The sequence below is a fragment of the Arvicanthis niloticus genome, chromosome 5, assembly GCF_011762505.2.
Source record: "Arvicanthis niloticus isolate mArvNil1 chromosome 5, mArvNil1.pat.X, whole genome shotgun sequence".
NCBI classification, from domain to species: Eukaryota; Metazoa; Chordata; class Mammalia; order Rodentia; family Muridae; genus Arvicanthis; species Arvicanthis niloticus.
The window spans coordinates 41,415,019-41,437,230 of NC_047662.1; the positions used below are offsets into that span (position 1 = coordinate 41,415,019).

The 22,212-nt window shown below is 42.5% G+C and overlaps 2 protein-coding genes across 18 annotated transcripts in view; one reads left to right on the forward strand and one right to left on the reverse strand.

The window, feature by feature from the left end:
* Osbpl9 (oxysterol binding protein like 9) overlaps positions 1–21,023 on the forward strand; it is a 133,954-nt gene extending 112,931 nt beyond the window's left edge. For all 15 annotated transcript variants that reach the window (XM_034502016.2, XM_034502018.2, XM_034502015.2 and 12 more), the window contains 13 exons: positions 1,636–1,795; positions 10,259–10,371; positions 10,476–10,594; positions 11,312–11,397; positions 14,701–14,872; positions 16,316–16,400; positions 17,076–17,186; positions 17,398–17,461; positions 17,560–17,700; positions 18,713–18,791; positions 19,862–19,953; positions 20,487–20,622; positions 20,785–21,023. In XM_034502016.2, the coding sequence (XP_034357907.1) occupies positions 1,636–1,795; positions 10,259–10,371; positions 10,476–10,594; positions 11,312–11,397; positions 14,701–14,872; positions 16,316–16,400; positions 17,076–17,186; positions 17,398–17,461; positions 17,560–17,700; positions 18,713–18,791; positions 19,862–19,953; positions 20,487–20,622; positions 20,785–20,859 (1,433 nt within the window). In that variant the 3' untranslated portion in view covers positions 20,860–21,023. The remainder of the gene's footprint in view (positions 1–1,635; positions 1,796–10,258; positions 10,372–10,475; positions 10,595–11,311; positions 11,398–14,700; positions 14,873–16,315; positions 16,401–17,075; positions 17,187–17,397; positions 17,462–17,559; positions 17,701–18,712; positions 18,792–19,861; positions 19,954–20,486; positions 20,623–20,784) is intronic.
* Positions 21,024–21,992: 969 nt separating this feature from the next.
* Nrdc (nardilysin convertase) overlaps positions 21,993–22,212 on the reverse strand; it is a 61,882-nt gene continuing 61,662 nt past the window's right edge. For all 3 annotated transcript variants that reach the window (XM_034502013.2, XM_076934473.1, XM_034502014.2), the window contains one exon: positions 21,993–22,210. In XM_034502013.2, the coding sequence (XP_034357904.1) occupies positions 22,016–22,210 (195 nt within the window). In that variant the 3' untranslated portion in view covers positions 21,993–22,015. The remainder of the gene's footprint in view (positions 22,211–22,212) is intronic.

Genomic DNA, 22,212 nt, shown 5'->3' on the forward strand with positions numbered 1-22,212 from the left:
TCACCTTGCAGGACCATAATCACCTTTAAACCGCTGACTATTAATGGAAAGTATCTTAACATTTTAGACATGGATTTAAGGACATTAAAAACTTAAGTTAGTTTATGATTTCTGTTTTGTTTTCATTTTGACTTCCCTATTTCCTCCATCTTTTTTTCCTTCTCTAGCACAGAAAAAAATATTCCCTTTCATATTGAAATCTTAATACGTGGCTTGCAGTTTACATTCACATCCATTTTCTTATGTTTTCCATTGTATGGTCACAAATACAATTTTCCTATTAATTGTTGTGATTCATGGTCTATTCCAACAAGAGTTTCTTTGGTCCCTTTTTTGCTATTGAGGAACAGAGAGAATTTAGTTATTTGGCAAGGCAAGTTACCTTTGGAATTTCTACAATGATCTTTAGGGAACAAGCCATTTTGTCTAAAAGGATCTTTGTGAACCTGGTACAAAGGATAGCTGGCTGGTTTATTTTATTAACTGAACCAAGATACAAGAACATGCTAAAAGTCTAGAGGTAGATCTTTTTTTTTTTCCTGTTACTGCTGTCTTTGTTTTTCTTGTTAGTTGTTTTTGACAGGGTGTCTCCTTGTAGTTGTGGGTGGCCCATAACTAGCTGTGTATACTGGCCTTGACTTCACAGAGATATCCTGCCTCTGTCTCCACAGTGCTAAGAGCAAAGGAATGCACCATCATGCCTGGGTTCCTTGGCTTTTGATTGGCAGCAATAGCAGTAATCTCAGTTACTTCAGAGTCCACCAGGCATCTGTGATAAATTAGTCACAAATAACCTGACAGCCATCAGTCAGACAGACAGTAAGCGAGTCTCCCTGCCCTGATGTCTGCTCTCACTCATTACTGTACAGTGTAGCAAACATGCAGAGACCAGATGGTAGTCTTTCCTCTGGCTCTCCATTAATTCTGCCTTTGATTAGAGTCTGTTGTTAGAAGATGCTCTTGTGGCCTTCCTTTTCTGCATGCTTCCCTTAGTAGCTCTCTTTTATCTCTGCTCTGAGCCATATGCACCTGATGGAGGTGTAGGAAGAAGGATGTGGGTGCTGTGTACCAGGACTTTGTGGAAAGGTTCCACATTTTCTGTGATGAGTGGCTTGAAGACTCTGTGGTGTTCAAGCAGTGTCTAGCAGTCCTGCAGTCTTGTGTTGGCACTGCTGTTGGTATCTGAGTGTATGATATAAAGTGCGAGGCTCCCACTGGCACTGACGTCTGTTGTGGGATGCCAAGTACCAGTGTGCAGTCAGAAGAACTCCCACTGCAGAGCACAAGTTAATCTTAGATTACAAAGTGGAGATACAGAATTTTTTTAAAAGGTTGTATCCAGGCTGTGGGTGTTATTGCTCATGGAGATTGCTCCATGAGAGAACATTTTTTTAGTATGTGTGAAGCCCTGGAATCAGTGTTCAGTACTGTAAAATGAATAAAGATAAAAAGGCTATGTCCCCAGTCTGTATCACAATCGGCCTTCTTCTTTTTATTGTCTGATTTAACTGTCGAAAAAATAAGGTGAGAATTTTATCAGTTGACCAAACTCAGTCTTGACTTTAGAAAGGTCTATTGTGGGCCTATCTCCCCAGTTACCACCATTTTCCCTAATTGAAAACTTTTGACTCCTAGGCAGTGGGAATTCACCACCTAGCAGCAGTCTAACTCCTCCCAGCCATGTCAACTTGTCTCCAAATACAGTCCCAGAGTTCTCTTACTCTAGCAGTGAAGACGAGTTCTACGATGCTGATGAATTCCATCAAAGTGGTTCATCCCCAAAGCGCTTAATAGAGTAAGTATATGAATAATGTATTGTTCAAATTTTAAAAGATGTGGTCTTCAGACTGCTGTTATTGACACACTTGCCTCATGAAAAGGTTTATTGAGCAAAGTCAGTTCTGTGACAGTTTTGACTTAATGATTTGACTCCTGATTTAATAATACAAACTGAATAAATAGCATCAGTTATGGTAATGTGCCGGTAATGTTAGATTAGCTCTGTATATTTCTGTAGTGGCACTGCCATCAGGAAAGAGTCACACTACATATGTTTGTATAGGAATGAGGATATTTAACAACTTTAAGCTGGAATTTTATTGGGTGGAGGTATGATAGAAAATAACTCAGTTTGTTGGGGGAATATATATATTCCACAATGCATGGTATGGTGTCTTAGTCTTTTGGGGTGGTTTTAGACTGGAAGCTTATAAATAATAGGATTTTATTTCTCATAGTACAGTCCAAAATCTGGGTGCTCAAAGACTGTTTTGTGGTGGGAGGCTTGCTTGCTGTTTCACAGGTAACAGGTAACACTATCTGGTAATGTTCTCTTGTGGTTGAAGGCAAAGCAGATCTCTGGAGCCTCTAATCCTGTGTACCAGAGTTCTTATCTCCTGACTTGATTGCCACTCAAAAGCCGCACCTCTTAGTACTGCCACATTGGTAACTCAAGTTTCAACATTAGAATTTAGGAACGAGGCTGGAAAGAGAGCTCAGGAGTTATGAACACTGGGTGTTCTTTCAGAGGATCCAGGTTTGGTTCTCAGCCCCACATGGCAGCTTACATCTGCCTGTAACTTCAGTTCCAGGGAATTCAGTGCCCTCTTTTGCTCAGTAGGGTCATGCGTACATATAGGACACATAAGCTTACGCACCATGTATAACTACGTAAATGTTCACACGATAGCATGCATTATGGTTATGTATAGGAAACCATGGGACACATTCAGGTCTTGAGCTAGGGACGGGTTCCCAGAGAAGAAAGAGAAGGTGATTCTAAGGTGTGATGAGGTTACATACAGAGAACAGAAATGAGGATGAGAAGAGGAAAGAATGGGCAAATTGAACCCTGCTAGACAGGTGTGGAGGTGGATTGGTTTCTCCTCAGAGGGAGAGCCCTTTTCCAGCAGATTGACACACAGTCCTGGGACCAGTCAGCAGCACAGCTTCCTTACCTGTTAGCCTTATAGAAAGCCCTGAGGATGGAGGCCTGCGCTCACCATTGCCCAGAGTGTCTTAAGTTTATAGGATGCAATTTGCAGCATTGATGGCCAGGCTCTGCAAGTCAGATTAGACATGGGCAAACACCTTCAGTTACTGCATCAGTAGTGCTTTGAAGCGTTGAAAACAATAGGGATCACTGGTGATTTGAATTTCACTGGATGGTGATTTGCTTTGTTTTGGAGGGGACATTTAAGATACAGGGAATCTCAAACAGAACCACCTGAGTGACATCATTACCCTGCAATTCTAGATTGGAATGCAATCTAGAGATATGGAAGAAACATGAACTCAGCCACCATAACGAAGACCAGAACCTACAACTTAAAGTAGGCAGTAAGTTCTAACCAAAGAAAGAACAGCATAAATATTTGAAAACATGCTGACAAACTGGCACTTCACGTGGACAAAAGTATAAATTTCTCCAATACATAACCATCATCTAGAGACTAAGACTTTGCATAAGAGAAAAACAAACAAAAGACATGAAGAAAAGATACATAGATAAATATACATTTTAACATGCAAAATTAGTAGTCAGCTTCTTAATAATTTCTCATTGAGAGCACATTGAGGCCCTATTTAAATAGCTAGACAAGAATTCAGATGGTATGCACCAGCCCTGCTGGTGAGGAATGACCAACCTAGTTGCATGAAGAAGGAGTTAATCTTTGCCATGATTACAAGTGCTGTCCGTAGCCCAACAGTTCCACTTGTGGACATTGATCCTATAGCTAATCTACACCTGTAAATAAGTGCGTGACTAGCTGATCGCTTTATGGTTTGTCTAACTGTAGGAGGCTACTGAAGAATGACAGTAATATGACTATGAACAGCAATAAAAATGCCTATTCAGTGGGATTCTCTACAACCTTTTCAAAGTAGCCTGGAGTGTGACGGTGCACACCTTTAATCTCAGCACCAAGAAGGCAGACGCAGGGCAAATCAACAGCAAAAGCAACAGCTTAATAAATCGTAAAACCTCCACAGTAGTGTAGGCCTATAGACCCCAAAGTATACCTAAGTGAAAAGTAAGGCAGCTGCATTTAGTTTACTACCTACTTTTTGTGGAAAAATGTTTCCCTCTTTCCAACACTCAAACACTGGAAAAAACATAAATGACTAAGTACCTAGTAGGGGAGGCTGGTTTTAAATAAGCAGAGGCAAGCACTTTCTTACTGTTCACACTTCAGTCCTTTTTTTGCTAGGGGTTTGTTGTTGCTGTCTACTGCTGGAAATTGAGCCCTTGGCCCTGCAGGTGGGAAGCATTTGCTTAACTACTTAGTTGTACCTACCACCCATATGAATTGTCATGTATGAGGACTAATACAATACAAGCAACAGCAAAAACACTCACACATTTAAAAAAAAAAAAAAAAAAAAAAAAAAAAACACCAATAGAGACCTGAGTTTTCCCAATGTCAAGGTCAGGAGAGAGAAGGCTGGGAATTAAAAGTGAAAGTCTACTCCAGATGTTCCTTTTCATTCTAAGAAGCAGTAATGAGAAACCCTGCTGTGTATGTGGCATTGCCTCTGCTCCTCATGTTTCTCTTGGGTTTCTTGTTTTGTCTTTTTGCGAAGGCATAATCGATACAGTCGCATGAGCATTTGTGTACTTCAAACCATCAATAGTCTCGGGAGCACAGCCATTTCAACAGCCATTTCAAAGTTCCATCTTGTCCCTTTGTCCTTTCTCCCAACACATGTCTTCTCACCCACAAGCAGCCACTCATCTCTTTGCTGTCACTAGATAGTTTTCTCCTTCTTTAAGAATGTAACAGGACTGAGGTGTAGCTCAGTGGTTAAGTGCTTGCCTGGCATGAATTAACCAACCCCACGGGGGGTGGGGGGGGGACGACAGGAACCAGTAACAATAAAGAGGACCAGAAGAATGTTGTGTTCATGGGACCACACAGCAAACACTGGCTTCCTTTTACACAGCACTGCACTTTGAAGCTCCGTCATGCTAGCCTTGTATTGATGTGTCACTAGCGCATTCTCTTTGTATTGCTGGGCATTTTTATATTGTAGGCCTGTTACTGTACTAGTTTGTTCATTTATTGATAGGCTGTCAATTATAGTTTTAATTAGATTTTAGTTGTTACAAATAAAATCTCTTGTGCCCCATCCTCACCCAAAGGCATGGAGGGCAGAGTGCTTGATTTATTCGTAAGTAGTGTGGCTGATGTGCAGGACATATACTGTTTAATTTGTTAACCTTTAGGAATTGTGAACATCTTCCCATGAATGTTGGCAGCTGCTGGCCGGGTCTTCATTTTAGTTGCCCCAGCTTGTGTAGTGTAGAGGATAGGCTAGACTACAGGTAGAAAGAGGAGACAAAACCTGGTATTCAACTAAGTACTGGAAGTGAGATACTGAGCACGAAGGTTTGCCAGATCCTGCTGATACGTTTTTCCACATTCAAAAATGTTTGACCTGTTTTATTGCATTAAAGGAAAGCTAGGTATGTAACATTGTACAGGAAAGGCTTTCAGCACCACTTAGATGTTAGCTAATAGGGAAAAGGCCTGTCGGCCTCTGTGTACAGGCAGGTTGCTATGGTGTCTGAATTCTAGAACCTCAGATCCATTGACTTGTGAGTCAGTTTTGTTGGATGACCTTAGTCAGCTTTCTTTTCCTGTGCAACTCAATTTTCTCGTTGGTAAAATGAGGGTAATACTAAGTTCAGTGTGGATGACTCACTGTGAACATTCACATAAGAACAGTGTAAGTCAGACCTGCACTCAGAAGGCATTCGCTTCTCAGAGAGATAGATGCTCAGCTTTGGTTTTGCTGGGCACTTTCCCTGCTCTTGGAAGTTGGTATAACTGATGGAGCTTGGGTTTTGCTTTATGTGGCAAGATAAACCTGGGATGGATTATATGTGAACTGCAAGCTGTATGTCAGCCAAGCCTTAGGCATTGAAAGTTCTTTCTTTCAGTAAGAAATGTATGTAGTGCCAGGTAGTGGTAGCACATGTCTTTAATCCCAGCAACTCAGGAGGCAAAGCAGATCTTTGTGAGTTCAAAGCCAGCCTGGTCTACAAAGTTCTAGGACAGCCAGGGCTACACAGAGAAATCCTGTCTTGTAAAACCAAAAAGGAAAAGGTTAAAAAAAAAAAAAAAAAAAAAAAAAAGAAGGAGGAGGAAGAGGAGGAGGAAGAAAAGGAAGTGGAGGGAAAAGAGAGAGAAAGAAATGTGTGTAGGACTTTGTTTTTGTTCTTTTTAAGTGTGCACGAGACTCACAGGAAACCCACTGTTGGCTTGTGAAGTTCATGTTAATGAGGGAAATTCAGCTTTTAAAGTTGAGGGAAAGTAACTTACATGTGGTATACATGACCATCTGGAGTGTGAGTCAGGAGGAAGGGGTGGGATGAACAGAAGGAGTTAGCTTTACATGGTAGGCTCTCCTTCTCTTGCTCTCTGTCTCATCTAATCCCTCCCCTCCTTTAAATTTTTTTCATATGTTTACTGTTTATACATTTTCCCTTTCTCAAATTCATGACCTTTTTTTAATAGTTTCACATATGTATAGTTACCTATATGTGTGTATATATATGAGTAGGTATGTAAATACCGCCTGCTGAGTTCATCCACTGTTGCTCAGTTATGTATGTGCTTAAGGCTGGCCGTGGTATTGGATAAGCATCAGGGGGCTCTCCCTGGAGACTTGAATCTCCTGCTCTCAATAATTGTTAATTACTTGTATCTCTTCATCTAGAGGAGACACAGTTAGATTTCCTCCATCCACATTGGCGTGTCAACTGGTGTTATCACTGTTAAGGCTTGTTAGGTAGCCATGCTGTTGAGATACTACAGTTCTGCAGCACACATCCTGGTTCTCTGATTCTTAAGATCTTTCTACCGTAACCCCAATGGGGCCACCCCAGAGTCATTTGCTTTTTGTAATGCTGTCTGTCTGCTACAAAATGAAGCTTTTTGGTGTGAGGTGGGAGCTACACTGTCCCTTATTTATAAGGATATGTATTTAGAATGCAGTTAGAGAATATGGTGGTTTGGGAATGTAGCAGCAGTAGTAGGCTCTCCTCAGTTTCATGGCCTCACTGGCCGCAGGTAGTTGCCTAGGTTTACAGTATCAGACATGAATTCACTGTTGAATGGGTGTTAAGTCCAGTCATGCAGCTCTTGGTTACCACTAGACTTGGTCTGTGAGCCATCTCTCTAGACCCATCTTTGATGGTTTTGTATTATCTCACAGTCCCTCCATGTTCTTAAGTTTTTATCTTTCATATGCTTTGTTCGCACATCCATTTCTCTAGTTCCTTCAGTTCCTAACTGGCTGTCTTCCCCCTTGCTCCATGCTACCTGTAAGGCTTTCCCTGGGCTTTCTCATTGGGTTAGTGGGGTTTTCAATTCCATCTTAATTTACTTGGGTTCTCTTCAGCACCACTAGTCTTCTCCCGTCTCCCGATGTTTGTGTTTCCTTGGGCATCATCTTGTTGCTATTCTCCTGAAGTTCATTGAGCCATTTGTGTCTTCATTAAGCTCCTTGAATTCTTGGATGAAGTTCATGGTTATTCTTTTAAGTTCTGTGCCTTAGGGTTCATCTAGGTAATTCTCATTGGAGAGTATTTCTTCTGTAGGCCTGGTAGTCCCAGGGCTTATATACCATCTTGGCCTTTTGTATTGTTTGTGTTTTGTGATGAGACCTGGACATGTGGACTTCTTTCCTTGGCTGTGTGTCTAGTGTGAGATTCTAGACTGCCCCCACTGAGTGGAAGTTTGGTTCGGTTTGGTTGTTGTCCATACAGTGTATGGGGAAGTAGTTGGTCAGTTTTCAGATATTCAGTGTTGATTTTGGATGGAGGAACAGGGATGGTTCCAATTCAGGGTGAGTAAGAATCCATGTGAATGGGACAACGGGTTAGACCTGCTTGGGCTGCTGTGCACACTGTGCTATTCAGAGTTGCGTCTGGGAGTGTGGGGATAATGGGGTGGGACAAGGGTCTTGGACACTAGCTAGATTAGAACAGAGTACAGGCCATGGGGCAAGGCCTGAGGGCTGGGGACAGCACAGATGGACAGAGTTATAGTGTTTAGTGCTGCATGTTGTGTCATAAACTATTAGAAATCATTACGTTTCCAAAAGAATTATAAATTTTTAAAAATCTAACATAGTTATTCATCTTTGCCTAGGGATAGAGAAATAGATCACTCAACAAAATCAAACAAAAAATGGTGTGTCGTAATTAGTGCTTGCATAACATTACAGGTTCAACAAATAGCCATTTAGAAAAAAATCCAAAGTAAAAACTTGGTTTTCTTTTTTAAAGGTTCAGCTGTTTTATATTTAAACAGAATTTAAAGAGTCTCTTAAACACTAGCTGCTTTCTTTTTAATTTCTTACTACATTTTGTGTATGGGGGCTGTACCACAGTTACCTGTAGGGATCGGACAACAACTTTCAGGAGTCATTTTTCTCTTTTCACCGTGCATGTTCTAGGATTGAACTCCAGTCATCAGGCTTGGCAAATGTTTGTACTCGCTGCGCCACCCATAGGCCTCGCAACTATTGCTATAGAGAAACGGTACCACAGGCCTTTGGATTTTATCAAAGTAAAACTCAGTTTTATAGCAGTTAAGGTTTAAAGATTAATCTGGTATAAAATTGGTATAAAGTTGAGTTGGCTTAAAAGATTGATTCTATTTTGATAATATGCCAAAGAACCAAATATTGTGACAAGAATTCTCATACAAGTCTTTCATGTAAAAATAATTTAAATTCTTACCTGGGTCTTTCATTCATTCCATTGCTTCTTAAAATTAGTGAGGTATGCTTTATAGCCCCTTGTGGTGTGTATTAATACTAAATTAGTAATGAAGCAGTAAGTAACTAATTACCTAAGGAATTTTGAAAAATAGATCAAAACAAGGTCACCAAGGTAGCTATATTTAATGTAGGATACATACATATTCTAATCTTAATTTTTAATATATTAATTTCAGCAGAGCCCAGCAGAGTTTTAGGTGGTGAAAGTGTTCTGTACATGTCATTGTTCGTTTGCCTCACATAGTTAGGTGTTTCACAGTGGGGGTGAAGCCTGGACTGTGTGCTCTGGGTGATGCCGAGAAGCAGCAGTTGGAACTATCCGCTCTGGAGCTGGGCACTGTGGAGGCGTGTGCTGCAGGCCAGGGTGTAAGCACTCTGCACTTGCCGAGCCTTTCTGCTGTGAGATCAAAATGACACAGTAAACTATTTAGCTAGTGTCTACAATGTACATTGTTCTGAAAGATTTATAAAAAGACTTGTCTTTGTCTGTATTATGAAAAGTTTGGTTTATGTTTTTATACTTTACATAATTGCTTGTCCTATGATTTTTTTTTTCTTTTTGAGATGAGGTCTTATTATATAGCCCTAGCTGGCCTGGAATTCTCAGTGTACACTCAATTAACCTTAAACTCATAGAGAATGACTTGCCTCTGCCTCCCAAATGTAAGGATTAAAGGTCTATGCCAGCATGCTGGTTATTTAATTTATATGTGAATTCTTAGGTAGATACTGATAATTTTTAGAGGAGGCTCTTTTTAGACCTCCTTAAACCTGTTCATAAAGTTATCTTTTTACCATAACCTGCTCATAAAGACAGTTTCACACCAGTAAATTGCCATAAATATATTTGTAAAAGTAATATACTTTAAAATGTTATTTCAAATTTACTTTTTAAATATTGAGAAAAAGTATTCTCTGTGGACTTTGCTAAGAATCTCAGAAAATAAAGACAGGAACCCAAGATTTCAATGGATTACGTTGCTGTTTTGATTTCTGCAGAGTCACACTCAGGGTGGCCTGAAACTCAAAACAATTCTCCTGCCTCAGCATCCCAAATGCTGAAGGTCAGAGGTGTGATCCACAGCCCACAACTTGAACTGTTGCCATTTTTTGAGAAAATTGCCAGTCACTTGCTCATCTCTATGTGCACAGAGAAGTGAGGAAGTGAACTCGGGGTTAGATTTGGATGCAGAGGCAGAGGTCTGTCTCCTGGCCTCCATCACTGCCTTCAGCTGGGCTCAGTTGAGCTCATCCTGTGCACAAAGCACAGGCTCAGTGTGGGATGCCTGCAGGTAGCTGCCTGTAGGAGTCTAGCTGTTTCTGCCGTGTCTCTGTGTACTGATTTCAAGTAACTGTGCATCAACATCTACATTCCAGGTTGCTCTCTTTCACTAAAAAAATCTGACCTGTTTCACTAATTGCTTTTGTTGTTTTGTTTTGTTTTGTTTTGTTTTCTTACATTCAGTTCTTCTGGATCTGCCTCAGCCTTGACACACAGCAGCTCTGGAAATAGCTTAAAACGCCCAGACACCACAGAGTCACTGAATTCCTCCATGTCCAATGGCACAAGTGATGCTGGTGAGGAGCCTCCGAGAACTTTGTTTTCTTAGAAATGTTTGCGGGACTGACAGGGCACCTCCAGTCAGTCCAAAGCCAGCCTAAGACGAGCGGTTCTGTTGTAGATCTCTTTGACTCACATGATGACAGAGATGATGATGGGGAGGCAGGGTCAGTGGAGGAGCACAAGAGCGTTATCATGCACCTCTTATCACAAGTCAGGCTTGGGATGGACCTCACAAAGGTAAGAACCGGAGCTGTATTCCCTCCGTGGCATGTGTGAGCTGAGTGGGTGGGTGAGTGCTCACAGATGAGTGGAGTGATCCTGCGTGTGTTTCACTTGCCTCCTGTGCAGTGTGCACGGAGACGAGTGAACTGAGCATCTCTGTGGCTGAGTAAAAGACAGTGCTCAGAGATGACAGTGGGCAGGCTGAACGGACTAATAACAGATCGATTCGCAATAAGTGAGAAATCCTTGCCAGCCTCACCATATTTAGATTCATGCCCTCCAACATTATATATTTATTTAAAATTAAAACTTTGGAGTCTGATAGGATCCATACTAACTTAGCCTAGTACCTGTCACACTCTGGTTTTGTGATTCCATCTAGGTAGAGGGGATTCTTGTCCCCCTCTACCACCTTCATGTTTTATTTTGTCACCTCTATTATAGCCTTACTCTCCTCTAAGAAAGAAGCAGCTTGATAAATTCTTAGCTCTGCCATCTTCCTGGTTCCCCAAACAGCACTTATGTCTTGTGTGACGTTTGTCATACTTCATTAAGTGCTGGTGTCACAGGGACAGCTGAGGCTTGCACAGAGGAACATGGAGGTGTTCGGAATCCCTCTAAAGTTCTGCATCTGCTGGGTGGGCAGTGAGCATTCCGATCTGGGACGTTCAACAGTACAGAATCTGGATCTCATGGAGTTTGATCCTCAGGAGTCGAATGTCTGTTTTGCAGGTAGTTCTTCCAACATTTATTCTCGAGAGAAGATCTCTGTTAGAAATGTACGCAGACTTTTTCGCACATCCAGACCTGTTCGTGAGGTAACTGACTGAGCATAGTGGGTTGTAATCTTTAAAGATGGTGCTGCTTGGTAGCTTTTTGTGCAGGTAGCATAGCTGGACCCCTCTGTATCCTCTCAAGTGTTTGGGTAGTTCTGAGGGCATGCCGCTTAGTTATGTGGCCAAGGGGTTAGTAGGCCGTCAAGTGAGTCACCTATGGAACTTCTTTAAAGTCTATTAATAGGCAGGCAGCTAGAATTTAAAAGGGCAAGGCTATGGACTTATTTGAAATTCACTTAATCTTGTTCAGGAAACCTTTCTAAAGCACCTGTCATTTGGCAAGTACTTGTTACAACCTGAAGAAAGGAGAAGTTTGAAAGTCCAATAACAGACTGACTCATGAGCTGTAATGTAACGCAAAGCCTGTGGTCTGAGCTGCTTGCCCAGAGAGAAATCACACTAGAGAGAGGGTGACAAGGGTTCACTGCTCTTCACTAGCAGCAGGCAAACTTTCTTAGCAGGAAATATGGAAGTCAATATTCTCTAACTACATCCTTTGTTTGGGAGACTCAAAGCTTCCTGAAGCCACATGCACATCACTGAGGTTTCACAGTAGATGAACATACTAGCCAACAACAGAAGTGGGGCGAGAGAGGAGAGAGCCAGAGTGACATGTAAGAGAACCATGTAACCAGTTCTTAAAGTACAGAAATGTCAAACACCTATGGTAGTGATAAATCTAATATATAATGGACAGATGGGGCTCATTGGTATTGCTGTCAAGTGCTTCATGACAGGAGCTTTTATTTATGGGAATTTAAAGTTTGTTTTCCTCAGAGGAGCCACCTTAGAATTTAAGAGTACAACTAAAACCTAAGTAAATCAGATAAAATGGAACACTAGAAATGCATGGTTAACTCCAAAAAGGAAGGAAGAGGAAATACTGAGTCAAGGACAAAGGGACCAGGTAGAAGATAATCCCAGGAAACTGGTAGGTGTCAGCGACCTCCAAACATAGGCAGAATACATCCTCTGTCAGAGAAGACAGCAGTTACTGACCTAGATTTAAAAAATCAAAAGCAAACTGTATCATTATGCCATTTGAATACTGCTTGCTCAAAACTAAACGGCCAGGACTTGAAGGCATTGCTCAGTGGTAGCTGCAGACCCAACAAGTGTGAGGCCCTTGCTTTTCTGATCTCTGGTATCACAAACAATGGCAGTTAGGTGACACTGCAGCACCCAGGGCTAAGGAGATCACTTAGTGAGTAGAGTGCTTGCTGCACAAGCATTAGGTCCCCGGTTCAAGCACGCAGACAAAAGCAGCGCGTGCTCACATGTGCCTTGGCCCCAGTGCTGTGGAGACAGAGAAGGGGGTTGTCAGGGCTTGCTAGCTTATATCCAGGTCTACTTAGACACTTCATCTCAAGGATGAGGCAGAGAGTAATAGAGAAGGACACCTGTCATCCTCCTCTGGCCTGTAGGACTGCTCCTAGGTTCACATATCTGCACACTTGTCTGTATGCACCACACACATATTTATCTCACACACACATAAACACCTCAGAAAAGGGGAAAATTACCGTATGTCTTAGTCTCTGTTCTGTTGCAGTGAAGAGACACCATGACCAACGCAACTCTTTTAAATTATTTAATTGGGTGCTTGCTTACAGTTTCAGAGGGTTATTCCATTATTATCATGGCAGGGAGTATAGTGGCAGGCAGACAGGCAGTCATTGTGCTGGAAAAGTAGCTAAGAGCTTTACATCCTAATCTGCAGGCAGAGGCAGAGACTGGGCCTAGTGTAGGCTTTTGAAAATTCCAAGCCCACCCCCAGTGACATACCTCCTCCAACAGGGATACACTCCTAATTCTCCTGAACAGTTATCGACTGGGGACTAAGCTTTCAAGCATATGAGCCTGTTGGGGGCATTCTTCTTCAAACCACCACACCATGGAGAGCACTGAGCACAGCAAAGTTGCTATAGCTGTTTTAGTACCAAAGGAACAAAGAAGATAAATGTCCTGTAGCCTCAAAGTAAGCACCAAGCCAGCTTGGGCCAAAGAATGAGACCATCTCAAAACAAACAAGAAACATAACCAGAGATAATTTGTAATGATAAAAGAATGAATTTATCAAGAAAAAAAATAATATATATATGTGTGTGTATGTGTATATATATATGTATATATTATACTTTTTCTTGATAAATTCATTCTTTCATTGTGTATATATGTATGTATGTGTATATATATGTATATATACACATGTATATATCCATATCCATATATATATATATATATATATATATATATATATATATATATATACACACACACACACACACATACAGCTTCAAGATACATGCAGCAGATCTGGAGTGTAGCCTGGTAGTAAGGTGATCCCTTAGCCTGTGTGAAGCCCTCACATGATTGCCCATACCACCCCCCATAGCAAACTAAAACAAGAATAACTACAAGGAGAAGAAAATCAGCCAGTCTCTGCAGAGTTGACTGGAGAGCCATCCCAAGAAATCAGTAAGGGCTGGAGAGATCTCTGTGGTTGGGAATACTGGTTGCTCTTCCAGAAGACTCAGGTTTGTTTCCCAGAACCCAGATGTCTGTAGCTCAATCATGTGTAGCTCCAGTTCCAGGGGATCCAACACCCTCTTCTGGCCTCCCCTGGCCCCAGGCATGCATGTGCTGCACAGACATAAATGCAAGCAAACCACCAATACATAAAATAATAAAATTTACAAAGAAAACCAGCCTATAGAATATCTGAACAAATCAAAAATAATTAGTATTATGTTTTTTGACATAAACATAAGCTTAGTATGATATTGTTTGTTGTTTATAAAAGAATTAAATAGCTGGAATGTGGTGGCACAAGCCACCTGCAGTCCCAGACTCAAAAGAACTAGACAAGAGAATTGAACTCAAACCCAAGCAGTGATGAGATTATTGGTTGGCAGTTTGGGACGTAGAAAGCCTCTCTGTCTGAAGCAGCACACTCGACTTGCATGAAGTCCTGGAACAAGCCAAAGAAGATGTGGCTCCAAAACTAGCAGCAGTATTTACCTCAGGAGGGCATGTAGCATGCAGAGGGAGCTGGGGATGATGGACATACTGTGTTCTAATTGGGTGACAATTAGCTAAATGGATATAAGTATCTGCTAGAGTCTTGTAACCGAACCCTGAGGTGACTGCTTTAGTTGTGCATGTTGTGCCTTGGTGTCAGACTGGAGTTGGTACCCACAGTATTGGCACACGTGGCACAGGGTAGATCATCCAGTGTGCATCTTGCCAAAAGTGAAACTTGACGTTTGTCTTTGTCCCTTCCAGCATTAGTGATCAGAAGGATCCCAGGGACCGAATGGTTCAGGTTGTGAAATGGTACCTCTCAGCCTTCCACGCAGGAAGGAGAGGATCGGTGGCCAAAAAGCCGTACAATCCTATTTTGGGTGAGATCTTTCAGTGTCACTGGACATTGCCGAATGATACTGAAGAGAACGCAGTGAGTTCCCCCCCCCCCCACACCTCTGTGCCTGTGTGTGTGTGTTTGTCTGTCTGTCTGACTGTCTGACTTTATCTCTGTGACTGTGGACGAGTATGTGTCATAAATATGTGTGGTCAGAGGACAGCACTCAGGAGGCAGTTCTATGTTGGTCACGAGAGTGGCTTTGGGTCCCCAGACTTGGCAGGAGACACTTTTACCAGCGGAGCCTTCTGGATGGCCCAGTGTTATGGTTTCCAATTATTTCACACTGTGAAATAATTTAAGATTCACTTTATCAGGATCCAATAAAGATAAAAACAGTGATCTCATGTTCACTGTGCAGAGAATATTGTTGGCGAGTGTTTTCTGTAAGTGGCGGGAGGTTGAAAGACAAGCAGCATGACTTGGGGTGGGCATTAAGTCAGATTGTGACAGCCTTTACACCATAACCGTACATTTGTGGCTTATTGGGGTCTCAGTTTTGCTTTGAGGAAAGATCATTGTAATGATTTTTATAAAAACTAAATTTGGAACCAGATGCTTAAAGAGGTATTCTAAAAAAAACCCTGCGGTTTTAACGCCATATGTGAGGTGGGGTAGACAGGTGAGCAGTGGAGCTTGGGAAGAGGAGACAGTCAGCGATATGTCCTTATACCCACGCGTGCATCAACACTCCTTCACTGCCGAAGGAAGGATAAGCCAGGATGGACTGAGACTGTTGGACATGTGAATGGAGCTTTCAGAGTAAAACTTGAGGATGGCACTTGCTAGGAAGTCTGATGGAGAGAGAGTTTAGTGTACCTGGATGCTTAGGAGGTTGTATGAGAACAGTCAGCTAGAGAAGACTGACCTAGAACTGACCTAGAGCTCTGATGTTTATGTGTTTGTTTATTGGTGTGAGGAGGATACATGGCAGATGTGGGGGTCAGAAGACAGCTTTGTGGATTCTCTCCATTTTTACATGAGTATTAGGAATAGGTGAGGTTTCCAGTGTCTTTACCTGTTGAACCGTCCCCCTGGTCTGGGGCTCTATTTAGAGTTGTTTTGCCGACAAAGACCAACAACAAAGAACGTAGACCCATATAGCTTCTAGGCATAAAAATGGAAAAGTCCCCAGTTAATAGTGCCTGACCCAAAATAATCTTGTGGAAAATATGACTCTGTATCTTATTTCCAAGAAACACATTAATATGTAGTCCTTACTGAAAACAGAGGTGCAGTGTTCCGTGCATACAAGGATAGCTGTGCCAGGCCTGGCTTTATAGCCTCCCTCATATTAGGTACGTGAGCCTTCAAGAATCTTAATGTAGTCAGGGAAACTACAACCCCCTAACTGGCAGCAGTTAAGTGCTGTAATGGAAATGTGTGTGTGTCCACGAGACAAGAGATGCTGCTTATTAGATTCTGCATCGTCCTGTTTTATCGAAAAAGTTTTAAAATTGATGTTACAATTGCTTCCAGGAGCTCGTTTCAGAGGGGCCGGTTCCTTGGGTTTCTAAGAACAGTGTAACATTTGTGGCTGAGCAAGTTTCCCATCATCCGCCCAGTAAGTTACAGGTTTTCTACAACCTTCAGTCTTAAACTGTCAGCCAGTGAACAACAGCCAGGTCAAATGACTTGTCACTTGAGTGCTGTCCTTCTTGTTACCTGAACTGGAAACTAATCAGAGACTCAGCATCACTGACTGCATAGAATGAAGGGGGTTGGGAACTAACACTTAGTCACCTTACCCATGGCAACTTGGAGACCATTAGTTTGTAGTTTTTGCACAGTAGATTCCAGACATGGTTGAGAGAATATATATCCTCAACATTTTTGTTCAATGTAACATTAAGAATGGAAATATTGAGCCAGGCAGCAGTGGTGCACACCTTTAGTCTCAGCACTTGGGAGGCAGAGGCAGGGGCATCTCTGGGAGTTTGAGGCCAGCCTGGTCTACATAGGGAGTGCCAGGACAACCAGAGAGACCATAGGGAGACCTTGTCAAGAAACAAAAAAGAGTTGACATATTGGAGGGGCCCAGATTGAGGGGAGGGAGCTGAGCATCTTTGAGGAACTGGACAGGTGGAGTTGTCATAATCTCCTGCCTACTGGCTCTCTGTGCTTGCTTTGGGAAGAGGGTAACAGATACACACCTAACATGATTTGAGGCTCTTTTCTGTGAGAAGGATCTTCTGCCAGTGAGTTTGGAGCAGTGATTAAAAAAGCACTTTCTTTTCAGTTTCAGCCTTTTATGCTGAGTGTTTTAACAAGAAGATACAATTCAATGCTCATATCTGGACTAAATCAAAATTCCTTGGGATGTCCATTGGGGTACACAACATAGGTCAGGGTAAGTGTGCGACGGTGTGAATTCTAGCATGTACTGGACACTCAAGGGAAATGTTCCCTGAAAGTCAGGCTGGGTGTCATAATTACATGTAAACACATGAATTTGGAGGAGGAATAGATGGGGTATACACTACATCACCTAAGGTGAATGGAGCTCCATACCCATCAACAGACAGCAGGCTGCTGCCCTGACAGGCTCTTCTCCTCCCTAGGCTGTGTCTCGTGTCTGGAGTACGATGAACACTACATTCTCACATTCCCCAATGGCTACGGAAGGCAAGTAGATGAGTCTTCTCAGCTGCAACCTTGGTTAAGCCACACCCTTCCTTTCTTTCCTAACTGCCAATCTTACCTGAGAACCTTTGATCTTGCAGGTCTATCCTCACAGTGCCCTGGGTGGAATTAGGAGGAGAATGCAATATTAACTGCTCCAAAACGGGTTACAGTGCAAATATCGTCTTCCACACTAAGCCTTTCTATGGGGGCAAGAAGCACAGAATTACTGCAGAGATTTTGTAGGTATTTTGTTTTTCTGCCTCAGTTCCACTTTTCTGAAGTCCTTTCCTCTCTTGAACTTCTGTTGGGAACTAACCATTGACTGACTTTGGGAGTCCATCTTATGTGTCAGCTTCTTCCTAGATCTCCTGTCAGAAGGAGACCTACACCCTGGGCCCAGATCCTCCAGGGTGGTAGGTGGGCTCTGCTCTGCTGAGAACTAGTCCCCTAAGGGCCAGGCTCAACTGCACCATGGACTCCCAACCTTGTCAGGATGGACCATGAGCTCATCCTGAAAACAGGCTTTCTGACCTGCAAGACCTTCACAAAGCCCCTCATTTTTCTGTTCCTTTGCTAGAGAAAAGCAGTAGACATCTCATATAGATAGATTTCTGGCAGGACAGAACCTGAGAGGTGGCTGGGTAGCAGGAGTTTGTGGATTCAGAGCTGCCTGCAAAAGGAGTCTGTCCTGTTATGCCCTGTGGCCTTTTCTCTGCCTTCAAACACTGTTGCAGTGGAGTAATGCTTGACTGGTTGCTTAATCAGTTTTCCAAAGTCATTTAATCTGAATAAAAGAATCAGCAGCCAAACCAAAAAAAAAAAAAAAAAGAAAAGAAAAGAAAGAAAGAAAGAAAGAAAGAAAGAAAGAAAGAAAGAAAGAAACCAAGGGGGAGGAGCAGTATAGGGCCCTGAACAGGGTGGTCAGAAGGAAGCCATTGTTAGGCCTGTCCTAAAAACATTTGGAGCATATCCTTGGGCTTTGACGTAATTTATAGAAGACAGATGGATTCTTTCATATGGTATTTGTGTTCAGTACATTGCTAAATACCACAGATCCTCTGGAGAACACTGTCCTGAGTGAGGAATGATGGGAAAGCCAGTGTCTTACTGTGAAATTTGTTTGGCCTTTTGGATCTGCTCAGCTGCTTTTTACCAGACCCCACAGTTGCTTTCCCATTTTATACTGACCACTTGCTTGAGTAGAATAGTTTCCAGCTTGAGACTAATATAAATTGTTTCTTTTCTGTTTAGTTCTCCAAATGACAAGAAGTCCTTCTGCTCAATTGAAGGGGAATGGAATGGTATCATGTATGCAAAATATGCAACAGGGGTAAGAACTGTCATTTGCCTAAGCTGCACTGTATGCAGCCCACCCTGGGTGGTGTTCCCTTGTCTGGAATTTTAACCAAGAACAGCTAGCATCTCTTCAGAGTGAGCTGTCCCTCCTTCCCTGCCCACTTTCCTACAGTACAGGTGACAAAATGGCCTTTCTTTTTTCTGTTCTCAAAACAGTTGAGAATAATTTATTTGAGGCAGTGCTTAGCAGTCACCTGGTAAATGTTGTCAAAAGATTTGTAAGATGAAATGTGTCTTAGTTAGGGTTAACGATTGCTGTGATTAAAAAGAAAATGACCAAAAGCAACTTAGGAGGAAAGGGTTTATTTCACTGACACTTCATATACAACAGCTCCTCAGAGAAAGCAGGAAGAGCAGGAGCTCGCCACACAGGGCAGGCAGGACCTGGAGGCGGAACTGATGCAGAGGCTATGGAGGGTGCTGCTTAGTTCGTCATGGCTTGCTCAGCCTGCTTTCTTAAACAACCCAGGACCACCAGCCCTGGGATGGCTCTACCTACAGTGGGCTTGTGTGCTCCCCCCACCCAGCTCGTTAATTACTAATCAAGAAAATGGTCTACAGCTAGATCTTATGTAGGCATTTTTCTCAATTGGGACTCCCTCAGGTGACTCTAGCCTGTGTCAGCTGACATAAAATTAATCAGCACAAAATGCTAATTATGTTTGTATACTCAGGTTAATGATGATTTGACTGGCTTTGCCTCAGGGATAGAGAAATAGGACTGTCCTGCCATGAAGGAACTTGGATTTTGTATCTACTCAGTGTTGCTATTAAGCCAAGTATATCGATTGACAGGGAAAGCTACTGAAGCGGAGCTCAGAGAGGATTTACAACTCCTCTTCAGAGGCCACTTATTTGATAGAGGTGGTCTAGTTCCAAGAAATTATATCTCAAGCATGTAGTGAACACACAGCCATGCTGAATCTGTCTGTTGAACTGAGCTCTGAACTCAAGAATTTTAGACATAGGTTGCATATGAAACTCATTGTGCTGAGATGTGTGGGATTTATGTGTTAATAATGCATCATTCTGCCTCTTGTCTAGGAAAACACTGTCTTTGTAGACACCAAGAAGTTGCCTATAATCAAGAAAAAGGTGAGGAAGTTGGAAGATCAGAACGAGTATGAATCCCGCAGGTAAGGAGCCCTAACCAGAGCAGCTGCCATGTGCGTCTTTGGTACCCTTTAGACCAGGCTCTGGCAGACAGCAGTAAAAACCAGTGCCCATTGAACTCCAGTGCCTGGGTCCATTGTCAATACCAGAATTTAAGAACTTTGTAACCAAAGGCAAGTTTACTGATTTCTCTGTCTCTTTTCCTACAGTTAAGAATTCCTTACACCTTTTAAGTTCCTACAGTTGACCTCTTAACCCTTTTGAGATCACATTCTTAAACTGAGACTTTTTCTAAAATGAAAATTTTCAAATCTCATCAAACCCTATAGAGAGCCAGAGAGGAAGGCAGAGAGCAGACCTAAGTCTTAGCTCCTTGGGTTGTAGCTTGCACGCTGCTGTCCTCGCATGCTCTGTAGTTGATGATTAGCAGCGGGCTCTTGAGAGCCTGCTACCATGTTCTCTACTGCTCTGCTACCGTGAGCAGCTTACGGAGGCCTGGGCTCCACTCAAGCTGCACTCCCCCAGCTCACGGGCTCCGTCCATCTCTTTATTCTAGCCTTTGGAAGGATGTCACTTTCAATTTAAAAATCAGAGACATTGATGCAGCAACGGAAGCAAAGCACAGACTTGAAGAAAGACAAAGGGCAGAAGCCAGAGAAAGAAAGGAGAAGGAAGTTCAGTGGGAGACAAGGGTAAGTCGTGCTCTGCTGCTCTCTGGTGTGAACAGTGACTCGTCCATGCCAGTGAAGGATGCAGGGATGGACCTTGAGTTCCTGAGTTCCTAGCTACAGTGGAATGGGCATGGCATGGAATAAAACCACACTGCCTAACCAGATCCTCTCTTCCTTTTGTAGCTCTTTCACGAAGACGGAGAATGCTGGGTTTACGATGACCCCTTACTGAAGCGTCTTGGTGCTGTGAAGCATTAGGCTGGCAACTGAATTCACACCTGGTGACCAGGGCAGTAGGCGTAACTAAGCAACAATCAATCTTCCTTCAGGAGAACTTGTCTCTTCCTTCTTAATGCAGTGGTTCCTATCTCAGGGATACTGGACTTGCCGACACAGATGAACAATTAAAGTGGAAAACGCTTCCCTTTTCTCCTCTGTGGCAGTTACAATTTTGACTTCAGTCCTGAGAAAAACTTCAGGTCTCAAAACATGACGTCTCTTCCTCTTCCAGATCCCGTGCTTTGAGAAATATTTACAGACAGTCCCAGGCCTCAGCATCCTGTCCTCCAGTTCTGCTCTTCAGGCATAAAAATCTTTATCTCCTAGTTCATATAATCTTGAATTCTAGATATACACACACATAAACAGCAGCTGACAGTTTTCACAAGTACTCCCACCTGTAAATACTGTTTCCTCAGAGTTGTTTTAGAAAATTAGTGCAATGTATGAAAATCAAGTGTTAGGAAATTTCCTGGTTTCACCTATAACCTTTATTTTAGAATTGAACTATATGATTAGATTGTATCTAAACCTGAAGTATAATTATATGCAGTGCTTCTTAAGGCTTCATAAAATAATTTTCCAACCTTTTTAAAAATATGTTTCTTTGATTGTTTTAAGACCAACCTGTGAGGCCTGGCTCTCCCCACTGGAGCCTCCTCCACCTCTCCTGCACATGCAGCCCGTCCTGGAGTGCCTTACTGCCTCACAGGGCTGGAGGACTACACTTTCCCCCACTCCAACCCCCAAGAAAGCCACGGCAGATGGCTTGATCTGAAGGGAAATACAGAATTATGTTTATTTTAAAATACATTAAAGAACAAAACCAGGGCAGTTTGGTGCTATTAATTAACAAATTAATTATATATAAGCACACAAGAACTGGGTTCTCCTCAGAGGACACAGGCCAGGGGCCCCTGCGTTGTTGACACAAGTGTTGAGGTCACACTTGGCTTCTATCTCATTGCCATCCAGTGCAGTAACTCTGGGTTAGTCTTGTAGAAGAAGGGTAAAAGTAAATCAAATTCTAGGTTGCCATCGCAAAACTCCAACGGAAGCCCTAAGGCAGAAGTGTAACTCCATAAAATGCACACACGTCTTTACACACGTCATTTCAGGCCAATGAGACTGCAGTTTATTTGACTATTTTATGGTAGGGGTAGAGGCTGAGTGTTGCTGTGAAGGCCCTGATGTCAGTAATGGGGATGGTGGATTCTGCCAGGAGAGGAGAGGGTGGCAGGTAGGTTAGCTGCATCCCTTCACAAGAATTTGAATCCTCACCAGAAGGGGCACCATCCTCATCCAGTTCATACTTCCCATATCCAACAACCT